Raw genomic sequence first — 14,061 nt, forward strand, 5'->3', positions numbered from 1 at the left:
GAATATAAAAGCAAAAATCAGTTTGGCATCAAGATCACCTGTATAATTACTAGGGTTGGTTGAATATGATGAAAACTAAACATATAATTTAAATTGAGCTGATTACCTGATTGCATCTCCTTTTGCTCATTTTCCTCCCTTTTCAGTGTAAGTTAAGCCCAAATGTATGCAAACAAACATGTTAAATCTAAACTAGGTATACACAGGACTCCATAAGCTGGGCTGTGCTATCAGGCTACAAGGTTTCAGTTTTGTTTCTAAGATATTACCAATTATGACTCTTAGAGACAGAAAAGAAAACGTAAGGCCAAATCTGTAGCATAGCTCATTTTTATTGTTTAAACAGTTTTTGCATAGGAAATATATCCGCTTCCAGTAATTGACTGCAGTATGAGCAGCTGCTAGCAGTATAGGCTGGATATAACAGTAACAATCACATTAAGTCAAGCTTGATTTACACCAGTTTAAAACTTGTGGCAGTTGAGTTCATTTGTAACCTAAAAAAAAAAAAAAAAAAAAGTACCAGAAAGAACACTTTATCCTCCAACCAGGCACAATAAAAACCTTTGTTAACACTCAGGCTAAAATCAGGTCTGATGCCAGAGGGCCCTAATTCCAAAATTAAGTAGCTGTACTGTAATGCATCCTACTAGTGTAGGTTCATTACACAAAGACTCTGTATGGACCTTCTTTTTAATTAAAATATAACCTTCAGGATTTGTGGCCTACAGTGTGGGAAAAAATGCCAAAAGTTTTAAAATGGATCAACCCTGGTATGTAGCTAGCAAGCAATAACTGACTACTTGTCACCTACAGTTGTACTAAATGTATCTAAAGAAACACACAGCCCTACAAAAGTTTTCTCAGAGAAATATCAATGAGATGGGGTGCCTCTTCCCAGATTACTAAAAGTTCTATATGATATAAGCACAAATTAACAGCTTGATGAAGACATAATCTAATGCAGCTCTTGAGAAGCCTATGCCTGGGCTTGAGGAACCCCTCACATTCTACAATGTTGTAGAGATTATTTTTGAAGAAAATGTTATCTGAAACATATTTACAACTGAACTCAACAGAGACTGTGAAATTGAACAGGCACTGCTCATTTGTTTGAGTTTTTTGGTAAACATTTTGCTGGTTTTTGTTTCTTTCTCATTTTGCATCAACTTCTATCAGTCCATGCAACTTCAATGCCCTCAATGAAAATGCATAATAAGCCATACTTCTTAAAAAACTTCCTTCTGCATATAGAGATACATTTGCCACATCAGTCCCTGTAGCACAGTTTTCAAAATCATTCTGTCAAAAATACAGTAATACAAAGACTGGCTTTAGTGTCACTAGCTCACACTGCTCTCCATTTATTTAGGCCACCTTTTGTTTTACTGTTATGGTATCATGCAATGAAAGTATCAAAGGCTTATTCTATTCATGATGCTAGTGGCACTGAAGCCCTTTTCACAAATTCAACATACATATGAATTGCAACACACAGATATTTCTAAAGAGTACTAACTAGTGAACCCTTTTATCATAAAAAAAAACCAAACAACTACTTACAACCATTGAAGAAAAAATTGCAACAAAAAAATTGTAAAAATTGACCGTCTCCAACTTGTCCCCTTTACTATTGACAACGTGACCAACAGAGCTGTGGCATGGAAACAGTACAAAGAGTTGTCATGGCAATAAGTTTGGCTAATGCAAAGGTCATTGTGCAGGGTTAAAGGGCAAAATCAGTGGTCCATGTTATCCTCCAACTGCAGTGCTCCACCACACCCACACAATTTTGAGGAATTAATAAAACTGGGGAACTAGCAGAAAGTGCAAATAAGAAGGAGGTGGTTTTTGGCTCCTTCAGCATGGAGAACATTCAGCTTTGAGCCTTTCCTGTTTAACTTGATTAGCTGGCATGGTATTTTACTCTCTTTTTTTTTCCCTAAAGTTTTCTATAGAAACCCAATTAAAAAGTCCAGGAGCATACAGCTGGTTAACGTTAACAAAAGACCTTGATAGGATCATGTAAACCATAAAGGATGTCATGCTTGGGGCCTTACTGCCAGCAACATTAGAGAGCTTTTTCATTAAAAGTGAAAACTGTACACTGAATATGGGATAACTTTCTGCAGCCTTCATAATCTCACACAGTACATATAATTTAGATTTAGGTACAGAACACACTCCGGTGTCACAGATGTCTTTGTGCAATCTCTTTCATTAAGTCCTTATGAAGCTACAAGTTGCAAATCCAAAATTCTGCTCCCTGAGGACACAGCTGTGTGAGACTTAAGTACTGTTTTAACTCTCTGCCTATCCTGAATAGCTCTGTGAACCTAATCTTAAATACCATCATGTAACTATCACAAAAACTTTTGCTAAAGGCCATATATACTAATAAAAAAGACAGTGGTGCTTCCAACATTTTGAAATGCTCTGAAAACCAACTTTTCCAATACTAAATACAACAAAATAACCTTCATAAAATATAATTTTCTCCATTTACATTTTTAAAGGATTAGTAACCTATGCTTTTCAAGCACAGGAATATGCGAAATAACTCCTAACATGGACAGATTCTTTTTTTTTTTAATACATAAATTAAGAAACTGGAGAGTTTTAACCCAAGTCCAGTTTCTAAACAAAGAATAATCTTGTTTAAAAATGGAAATGCATTTCCATTATAATTGTTAAAAAGTTAGCTTTACAAAAAAGGGTTTTTTAATTAAAAAAAAATTCTTAACAAAACTATACAGTGTACAAATTACTGTCTACAAGGTAGGCGGTTTAGTCAGAAGATCATCCTTTCTTCTTGCTACTTGCAGCTTCACAAACTCATTCACATATTTTCAATGGAGCTGCCCACCTGAACATCACCCCACAACTATATTGCTATAATTAATATTTTTGCCATGTCTTTATGTACAGTCTCCTTCACTGCCTTTTTTTTTCCTTAGTCAAGCCTCAAGCGTTCATGTCACTCCAGGGGAAACACACTTCAGTGGCACAGCCATGAGGCCAGGGCTGCAAAGCAACTTAATAAAGGCAGAACAGTGCACATAGAACGGGGTGGCTCAATTTAGTCAGAATACACTTCCTGGTGAAGGAGGAGGCCAGAGACTGGATTTGAGTTCTCAATCTTATCTTAATTTTTAAATGCTGAGCTTACAAAAAAAAAAAAAAAAAAAAAAACCAAAAAAAACCAAACAACCAACAAGGCCAACCTAAAACCAAGCATACAGCAAATTAAAAGTTCATTATCTTCCAAGCAGGCTTTTCTATTAGAGAGGCAGGTGACAAAAACCCACAGCTGCTGAATAACCCAGTTTAAAGAAGGAGTTTACTTCTCTAAAAAATTGCATCTTTAAGCTCAGATTTTTTCATACAGGAGGCCAGATTTAAAAAAAAAAAAAAAAATCTCTGTTAAGGGCATCTTTCTTCCTACAAAAGGCAATCACCATTCTGGATATTTAATGTTGAAGCCTGAACCTGTTCCATTTTTGTCCCAGTGTGGCATTAAAAGCTTTCAGGGAACACCTTGTTAATGAACTAATTAAGGATATGCCCTCAGCACAACTCTGCTCCCAAATGCTCTGTATCATGACATGTATAAAGGACAACACCTACTTTTGTTTTACCAGGCCAGAGCCTGATGCGGACTGTGCTTGGGTTTAGCAGACTTTGCCATGTGCTTAGCAAACCAATTGACTTACTGAAGGGTTCTGAAAGAGAACCAAAGAACCCCACACACCCTCTTTGTGTCGGTGTCTTATCTGTTTCTTTCTTTCCTTTTTTTTTTTCAGTTTAGCTAAATCTCAAAGGTTTATTTTCCTACAATTCCTATCTCTGTAGCCATTCAAGCCCTGCCTACACACTCTCTCCTCCTGGAGACATGGGGATGTGCCACCACTACTGCTCTTAACCACAGCTGGAGCCAGAAGGGAACGATCAGGGCTCATTGGGGTGGCTGCTGCTGAAGCTGCACCTCTGGGACTGCTCCAGAGTAGGAAAACTTCCAAAATGCAGAGACAACTGCAAAGGGATGAATCTTCTCATCCACATGACTACACACTCCTCTGCTTTCACCCTAGTAGAAGACTGTCCTTTAAAGAAAACTTCACCCTGTGTTGAGCCATACATTGCATACATTGTGTGTGAGAGATCACCAGCAACAGGCCCATTACTAGTCTGCAAAATGGGATTTTACTGGAAACACACTTTTATTTCCATGGTCGGATTCCTTGTGTAAAGAAACTCCTTCTCCATTACACCCCAGAGGTCTCCATCTGATCTCCATGAGAAGACTGCAAACTTCTGATATAGCTCAACCAGGCTGAAAATTGTAATTCAAATGCTGAATTAAGAAACTTGGCGGGGTGAGAGGGGAGTGGAATATAAAAGAAATTACATACAGGAAAAAAGTCAAGCAGAATAAGGGGGGCAAATTCTCTGCTTGAGCAGCTCCAGAGTCCACTGGAGTCAGTGGAATTATGCCAGCAAAGATTTTGGCCCTGTACTTGCATTTCCTAGAGAAAGTAAATGTCTTTGTTATTCTGAGTTAAAAACATTTCTAACATGAACACTTCAGGATGCATTATCTTTGCCAGAATGGAAAAGGCTTCATCTCACTGTGGGTCTTGACCTCTTTCTCCGTCTGTCTCGCTTTCTCATGAAAAAAACTGTGAAGTAAACCAATTTCCTCAAGTCAAGTCTGCCTCCAACAGAATTCATTATTTATTTTTAAATCCAGAAATGATTTTAGCTTGCACCCCAGGTGGGAAGTTAAAAAGAGGGAACCTATTTGAAAGTTTGTCACAGTAGGCAGAACAGTTGCTTTGCAGCCCTTGCCTGGCTAAGGGTGCACTGCTTCACAGCTACACTGTAAAGTGTTAAAAATCCTCCCCCCCCACCCCAGAATATATATATATGTATGTATAAAAAAAAATCCCCTGTCCACCTCTCAGTACAGAAAAGGACCTCATCACACTGCAAAAATAGCAGTACCCACTTTGGTCAATTAAAACAAACAAAAAAAGCATACATTATTTTTTTTTAAATCTGTGTACTTACCTATAATAACCAATACAGCTAAAAGCACTACCTACATAGGCAAAACTTGGTATTGCATAATTCGTATAAATTTGTATCCCCTCCCCCCAATATTAATTGGAAGATGAAAAACATGAAAGGTTAATAGAAAAAACACCAAAATACTGAAAATATTGCTGGTCGATTACAATTCTTAAGCGGCAACTATACACAGCCATGATATGCTCTATAAATGTGAGATAAAGGTATAACTGTCTAAAAAATCCATGATGTCACACATTTTTCGCATCTGGAGTACAAAATATTTTGTCATAAAAATGGTAAAGATTTAAAATTATAATAAATGCAGCAAAACAAGTGTAGTGATGTCAATTTTTTTGTAGTTTTTTTTTCCTTTTTTTCTTTTTTTCCATTTTTTAGATTTCAAGGCAAGGCACGTAATGTGGACATTATATCTTCGTGCAAATTAGGATTACTGGAAAGAGTATTTTAAATTTTTAAAGAGACATAGAGGCAAAATGTCTGCCCATGCACATTATATTTCTGTCAATATGTGAAAATTGTTGAACAAGGCTAACTTCTGAAAGCACCATGCAAGTTTACAGCACCCTGTAATTAGACTTACATTAAGAGTGCATTATTTAAATACAACATATCCCCATCCTGGTATTACCAGTTTGTAAACGGTAAGCTTTGCCCTTGTGACATGGATTTGCCTATGTCTTTGTCTCTATGATGTAGATTTTACAGAAACATGTAAACCCTATGGGTTCTTGATGCAACAAGTAAATTTAAATAAATAAATCCTACCCCACTGTGGAGGCAGCAGCTAAACCAACATAAGTGCTGTGTTTCCATTGATTTCTTATTCTCAAGGACGTGATTTGTCTTGACTTAATGCCTTTTAATGCCCTCAAAAACTGAGGGGAAAAATAAGTTTGTTCAAAGTAATTTTTTATTTTTATTTTTAATCCCCTCAATTTAGAGTCCAAGGGCTGAAGGACTTATAGTGATGACCTCTTAGATATGATTTTTAAATTGCACTTGCCTCTGTAAGTGTTTCTTTACTGGGGAAAATGTCATTTTTTTTCCTTTTCCTTTTTTACTGTTGCATGAGAAGATAACACTTTTACCTGCATAGAGGCATTTCTTCCATAGAGCCTGTGTGTTCATACTGATTGAAAATTTCAAACTGCATAACACACTAGAAAAAGGCTGAATTAAGGGCCAAAGTTTAATAAATCCATACTGATAACTAAAGGCTACAGAGCTTATTTTTAAAACATTTAGAAATCAGACTGTTGAGAAAATGGCTGGCTCACGGCCCTTGTCCTCCTGCAGCTCTGCTGTCGCTGCCTAGCCTTTGTTTTGTGAGATAACCAGGAATAGTGATCTCATGCGTAAACAACAAGAATACTAAACCAACAGAACTAGCTTATCATGCAAATATTAAGGCATCTAGAAAGTCAGTTAAAATATATTGTCAGAGACAGAACATCTATTTCCCAGCGGACTTCATATAACAAAGGCTACTTAGGAGGAGCTGCATTCTACTCATCAGTGAAATATCATCGACCCTTTGTATATCATTTCAGTTTCAACCATTAGAGAATTAGTGATTGTAAGAGCTGCAATTGCTGGTCTATTTTTTGTTCTTCTTTCTTCACGTTCTTTTCTCATACTGTCTTCTTTTCTTTTTCCTTTTTTCTTTTTTTTTTTTTTTTTAATTTTGCTTTTATTGTTTTTCCCTCAGTTGCTCGTTTCTGCTTGAAGGAAAGGCTCTCCAATTATGTTCAAACCATAATTTGGGACATTTGTTGGCAGGATCGGTGTCCTATTTGATACTTGGAAAGGAACCAAGCTAGCCCAGGTACCAGGACTGTTGAAAAGGGGAAAGAGACAAGGAGAGAAAGAGAGAGAGAGAGAGAAAAAAAAAACATATATTAAACACATACACAATGAATTTGAATCAAGGTCCAGCTAATATTAATTAAAAATAGCACTATTTAAGATAAATCTGAAAGAAAATTTGTGAATGTAACTTGAGATTCTACTTCCTAGTTTTCTTTGTGAAAGTATGAAATGTTTGAAAGAATAATTATTGTGTTGAACCCGGTAGCAAGTTGTATGACTCCTGAGTTACACTAAGTGGTCTGTTTGTTTATGAAAACCTCCAAAAATGCCAGATGAAAACATACAGAGCAGACACAATTAAACCATACAAATGACACTATATAGTGTAATGGATATCATGTAAGAGATAGTTAAATATACCACAGTGTACAGGTGATCTTTTTTTAATAATATAGCATAAAGATTCAGCGGTTCAGCATCCTGTGAGATTTTTTCCACTCTTACAACACAGCAGTTTATCTTGTCACCATCCCAAGATGCGCCTCTGAGGTGTACAGATGCCCACAAGAACAGAGGACTTTTATGTTCAGAAACCCTGTTTTTTAAAAAAAAAAATTCCCTAAGGAGGTCAGTCTCAGAAACACCAGTTAACACAGGAACCAATCATCTAAACACTTGCAGCCAAGTCGAGGATAACAGTGAGCACCACATTTTATTCAACAAGCCTCTGAGAAAGAAAATACTCCAAGGACAATTCAGTGACTAGGGACTTAAGTCATCATTTTAAAAGAACTCTGTCACTACAAGCTGAAGTCCCATTGGCATTCATGGGTTCATTAGGCACCAATCAGTAATACTTGCAAGATGGATACTCAAAGACGGGTCTCATCTGCTGGTGTTTGGTACCCAGTTGCCTGAGCAGCCCTTTCCTTAGATGTGGTTCTGGCAACCCAGAAGTCCAAACAAAACTATCCTAAGCTATATGATTCTATGACTTCAGAGAAAGTTTTGCCACATTTATTCAGAGGAAAAACAGTATCATTAAGTCAGCATCACTGCCAAAGAGCTAATACCAGCACTGGACATACAGCATGCAAACACACTTTTCCTCTGCATTTCATTGTATTGAGATTTTCCGGGGTTTATCGCAAACATAAGTGCTTACTTGGAATTATATTTGGGATCAGGCTAACGAGCTTCCTTGTAGCACATCTGAAGCCCTTCAACATGTGTACTGTGCAGGCAAAAAGTTTTCTTCCCTCTATATCTTTTGGCCCATTTCTTCACAGCTCTCTCCCTGGACAAGCAGATGCACTTTTGTGGCATCAGGTATAAAGAGGAAAATTGACCTTTTTATATATTTCAAATGTTCATGACATAAACACTTTTCATTTGGCAGCCTTTTGTGATCATTTCAGTTGCTGAAAAGTGGTCAACTTATTTTGTGAATTCCAGCGGACATGTCTCTCAGGTCTTTCACATTAAAAAAATACTAACAGCTTCTGTCATTTACTTCTGTTTGAAAATACTTACCTCTCTAAACTTGCTAATTTACTATTTTGACTTCTAGCAATTAATTTCAGGTGCTATGTTTTACACACACAAAAAAAGTGGAAATAGTTCCTGAGCTGCCTGTCTCAATAATGGCCATATTCCTAAAGGCAAAGAACTAATCTTACTTCATGAAGAAAATACAATAAATATTAATATCTTAATGTTTTCAATGTCTGAAGTACAAATACCTTTCAATAAGGCTGTTGGTTTTCTTTCTTCAATTGGGTATATTCTTGAAGGACACCTGCAGCATCTTAAGTTTTTCAGAATTTTTTTTAATTGCTGTTTTCAAAAATTTAAGATCAGCTAATATGTTTGATTTCTTGTTGTTGTTTCAATTCTATTGGCTATTACAAAACAAATCTACTATTGGTGGAAAACAAAAACCCTTTTGAAATTTAAAAATCACAGTTACACCACAAATCTTGAACCACTCACAAAATCTTAAACCTTGTTATACATGAAAGATTTTTCCAAGATGATATAATGAAAAGAATATGTTCCAAAAAGAAAAAAAATTAAATAGCAGAGTTTCATATGTGGCCTAATTGTTTCAACTTATTCTTCATCTTCCTTCACAATTTGTTTTAAAATGCACTTTTTGTTACTTCCTCTTTGGATTCCAGTGATGCTAAGAAATAAATTCTGAAATAATGAACACTAAGCAAATTGCTTCCAAGCATGTGGATTTATAAAAATAAGAACTAGTAATAAAAAAAATAAAGACCCAAGCAGATTTGTTTGCTTGGGATCTGTCTGAATATATTTTTTTAAATGCACAGTTCTTTGCTGTCCTGTTACATGGGATTTAGAGTGTTTAGTGACTTTAAAAAAATACACACTAACTCAAAGAATATAAATTTTGTTTGAGGTCAACACTCTATTTAAAAAATTTCTGTAGCAAAGGCTAAACACACAGGCTCCAGGTTATCTTTCTGAAGATTTATAGTGCATTTCAATGATTGGATAAATACTGTTTTGATTTTTTGCTTTGTTTCAAAGTTGCCAGCCTTCTAGTGACTGCAGTGGGTGAAGGAAACAAGTCAGTGCTGACTAAAAGCAAATTACTATTTGCAGTGACATTTTTATCTGATACTTCAAATACCAGACAGAGATCTTGATTTTTATGGAAACTGCTCAATAAAAATACATTGTAGCAAGTTCCTAATATGACTGTTGTTGCCATATGACCTACCAGTTTAATATAGGTGTTTATTTAAACCTTTTAATCCTACCACATTGTATTAAGACCATGACAAAAATGCAGACAGCAAGAAATTTGTCAGGACTACTTATGAATCCTGAGGGAGTAATATATTACCCATGTTAACACTATGTATATCCCACAGGAGTTTCAAAGCCCCTCATCTCAAAGCCAAGCCTTCTGCCAGGGATGATGGTGCAGGCAGCAGAGCACCTGTGGGACCAAGAGAGCCACACATACAGCCACACTGTCTGCCTGCAGGGCTGGAACAGCCACCCCTTCCCCACCTCCGGAGGTGGCTGAAGTCCTGGTCTAAACACACACACACACAGGGCAGAGTCTGGCTGCACTGGCACCTGGGAAGAACAGCCCATTCCCTCTGTTTGCTGGCATTTCCTAAGCCATTATTTTCGAGGCTTGATGAGTTCTGGTTGTAGTTTAGAAAATAACATTGTCATACTACAGGTGGATGTAACTCTATCTTGGGCCACCCCAGTCCAGGTACCACCAGCAGGGGCTTACTGCAGACAAAGGAAGAAAACGGAATGAAAGCTACTGAGGAAAACAGCCCTAGTCACAGCACAGAGCTCTGAGAACAGCAGTGACACAACTATGAATAACCAACACACAACACAAGCTCTGCTAAGCTACATCCATGTGGCTGTCTATCCAATATTCCCGTGATCTCCCTTTACATTTATGGCAAATTTAGTTGGACTTTCAGCTACCCTATAAGCCACACTCTGCTTTTTAGCTCCCCAGCATTTCCCTCAGTATGAAGCCAAGCAAGGCCAACTGCCCAAAAGAGCAAAGGTCCCCCTGCTAGTCTTCCAGCCTCTGAGTATTGCAGAGCTCTGTGGAATCGGTGGAAACCATCTAGGAAACCATCTACTGATTTTTTTTTTTTTTTTTTTTAAGAACATCCTAGCAGGAATTTCAGATACTTCTGGCTGCAAAGCAAACTCCGTCTGGGTGCTCCCATGAGCAGGAAATGGGGGAACACCTTTCCCTTCACCACACCACCACACCATCCAGCAGTTGGTGAGAGAGTCCCAGTTAAAATTCAGCACTTGGTTTCACAAAACCAGAGGCAATACTCTGCTTTTGTCCACTAAGTGCCTCAACCAGGGAAGCCAAAATTCTTTCCATTGCCCAGAACAGAGACAAGGTACTTGTCATTGCAGAAGTTAATAGGATGCCCACACGTCTTCCCCTTCAGATAAGAAATCTTTGTATTGTATGAGTGGAATAACGCAGGTCTACCTCACAATCCAGCTTGCTATTCATGAGGACATCCGTTATCCATTTGCTGAGAGAAGTTGTAATATAAATGTCTTTCCACTGAAACATGAAGTGAGACCTAAAAAAACTGCTCAAGGCTAAGTTTTGAAGAAAATTAAGTGAGAAGCACCATGCGAGCCTGTTGTGAGAATTGGATCCGTCTTTGTTGCAGGACCACCTTCCTGAAGGTGGTCACTTTTAAGTCATTTCACTACTGCTAGAAGTTTGTTCTTCACTATGGCTAAACTATCAAATATATTATACAGTCAACAGTTCCCTCTCTATCCACAGGAAGTATAACGTATTTATCTCTTCAAATGCAATAAAACAGCAAAGGAAGATTCTACAAGCATCCTACAGAGTTAACATTCTCTGTTACACTTACCATTACAGTTTCCAGATGTTAATTCAATCAAGATTTCTGCCATGGTTTCCTCTTAAAGATAATAATTGCTGTTTCAAGAACCTCTGATTAAAATATTACTGGAATAGACCACAAGTAGTGCTTATATTATAGATATATACAGTCCACTTCGGAGGTTATAATAACATAAAGAGCATAATAATGTTAAACAATTAACTAAATGCAATTAAAAATAAATCTAATCTGACCTGAATAAGTGTGGAGGTCTTTCATATTCTTATTTTCAACCAGTTACTACTTTCTTTCTTTCTTTTACAGTTTGAGAACTCTGTAAGAGTATTTTACCATTCAGAACGTATATCTAAAGCAGTATTTCCTTCTTGCAAAGAAGGAAGATTTACTATCATGTACATGAACTCACTAGCTTACAGAAGGTAGAGGAGAGCCTGCAAAGTCAGTCTTTGGACGGAAAAGGTAAAAATACCTTTCAATCAATGTTGAGTGAAGTGACAGTAATAAACCACCAAGCAAGGAACTTCTATCTCTCTCACTTCTATCTCTCACACAAATACAAGGAGTTTTACTATTTCAAATTACTTGGATCATAAGAACTTTGGAAATGCAATTTTGCTACCCTCAGTGTCCTTGCTAAATTTCCACTTCTGCATTCCTGCCAAAAGAATAACTACCCTTCCAACATCTACCTAATGGAGTAGGTAGATGTTGGAAGGGTAGTTATTCTTCTTCTGCTGCCATTCTGAACTGGCATCTATAGGTAAACAGCTGCCAAATTTCAGCTCCAAGTGGAGTACTTGTTTCAAGAGATGTATAAAGTGTGTCTTAGGTTAGTTTAGGATGACTTTTGCAGTTTAACAGGCACATATCACCCATCTAGCAGACAGAGGAGTTAAAAACCTACTGATTTATGCCCAAGGAGGAAAAAGGAAAATCTCAGATAAGAATACGATTTATTCTATTCCCTGCAGACTTCTTTTTGTGACAGCAAAACACAAAAAGTACACAAAGATTGGGAAGAGGCAACAAAACCCATTACTAACGAAGAATACCCACAACAGAGGCAGAGCCCAGAGAAATCATGCGTGTCCATGCTGTGCTTTGGACCACTCATGTACGAGAATTTGGTGCAGGAGCAGGGCTAACTGAAGATTTCAAACATACACTTGCACAGAGGAGGCTCTGACCAAGTCAAGCCAAACCATGGAGAACTTGTGTTTTGTTGGTTACCAGAGTCCACTGGGTGCCCATGAAAAACTAACTCTCAACCATACACACCTGTACTACCTTTTCCTTTTCCCAAATATTACTATTTTCATTTCAAACCATTAGAAATTTTACCTTAGCAGTTTGAAAAAAATATAACTACAAGTTTATCAAAGTATCATGACTAAATAAAAATGCAGACAATCCTAATTGTACCAAACAAACAAATAAACAAAATAAACCCCAAACAAATCAGTTCTACTGATTCAAAAGAAACAATTGGAGGTAAAATGATAAGGAAGTAGAAAGCTGGAGTAACCAAGGGGTTAAAGATACAGTTTACACTTGGGAATTCTCTATAATATGCTCCTCCTTCCCTAGCAGCTGCCAAAAATCATTTGACAGGAAACATAAGATTAAGTCTGTCCCACCTAAGCGAGCAAAGAGATCTCAGAACAGGCAACCAGTTCACTGCAAGAGTAAGAACTTTTCTAATTCTGCTGGAATCTGCAGTGCTGCTCAGAAATTATTACTAGAGTTGTTTTCTTTATTTTAACATCTTGCTTCTAGATCAACTTATTCATTTTGGTCACACTGCAGTTCTTGTTGCTTCTCCCATAAAGTTTAACTTAAAGCTCCAAACATAATCATGTGGAAAATGGACATTATTGATTCCTATGGTCCATTGTTCCCCCATTCTAAGTCCCTGAAGTTCAAGTTCAGTCTGGAATTACATCATGTCTGGTTTCTCCTGGTTACCAGACAGCTTGAGACGTGACCACAGCTACAGAAAAAACAAACAGCCTTCTTCACGCTTCGGCTCCCCTATCGATTCAAACATAAACTTTTATTCTTTCTCTCAAGTATGCTTCAAGTATGGAGCATGGTTAATTTAGAGATTAAGTTCCAAATTAGATTATCTAATGGCATCTTAATGGATTGCTGACCCATTTCCTGTGGGATGGCAGCATGCAAGTCTGGCTTGAATACAACTAATTTCTTAGGAAGTGTTCTTAGGAAGTGTTTCTTAGGAAGATGTTTGCATGGATGGGGAGCAAACAATGTTTTGCACATCATTCTGCATTACAGAGTTGTGCAAAACTATTAGAATTAGTAATTTGAATTGATATATATAACAAATCATTAGACTTTTTCTCTGTGATAATTTTTGAACTCAGGAAACTTCAGCCTTTTTGTTCTTAAATTGTAATGAAATTGTACTTTTATTCAAACCATTTCTGGGAGAGAAATGAGGGAGGGACACAGGTCACAGTGTATGAACTACTGCTCTAACAGGTGTCTGTGTTTGCCAAAATTACACAGACACACTGCTGGCTGTGTAATTTTAGCTATATGTTTTCTCTATACCAAACATGTACAAGATATTGTGCTACAAAAGCAGTATGCACCCATTCTCAATTCCCCTTTGACTTCTCTCTCTGATAAATCAGATTATGCCATTTGATTGCCTTATCAGCACTGTTAGCATAAACACACAGTGATGCAGTGTGGGTGGGGAGTGGGAGGGGGAGGA

General features: G+C 37.2%; 1 protein-coding gene across 7 annotated transcripts in view; it reads right to left on the reverse strand.

Annotated features, from left to right (window-relative positions):
• Positions 1–314: 314 nt before the first annotated feature.
• Positions 315–14,061, reverse strand: part of NFIB (nuclear factor I B) — a 171,087-nt gene continuing 157,340 nt past the window's right edge. For all 7 annotated transcript variants that reach the window (XM_064402868.1, XM_064402867.1, XM_064402872.1 and 4 more), the window contains one exon: positions 315–6,928. In XM_064402868.1, the coding sequence (XP_064258938.1) occupies positions 6,799–6,928 (130 nt within the window). In that variant the 3' untranslated portion in view covers positions 315–6,798. The remainder of the gene's footprint in view (positions 6,929–14,061) is intronic.

Source organism: Passer domesticus, chromosome Z, assembly GCF_036417665.1.
Source record: "Passer domesticus isolate bPasDom1 chromosome Z, bPasDom1.hap1, whole genome shotgun sequence".
In the NCBI taxonomy this organism is placed as follows: Eukaryota; Metazoa; Chordata; class Aves; order Passeriformes; family Passeridae; genus Passer; species Passer domesticus.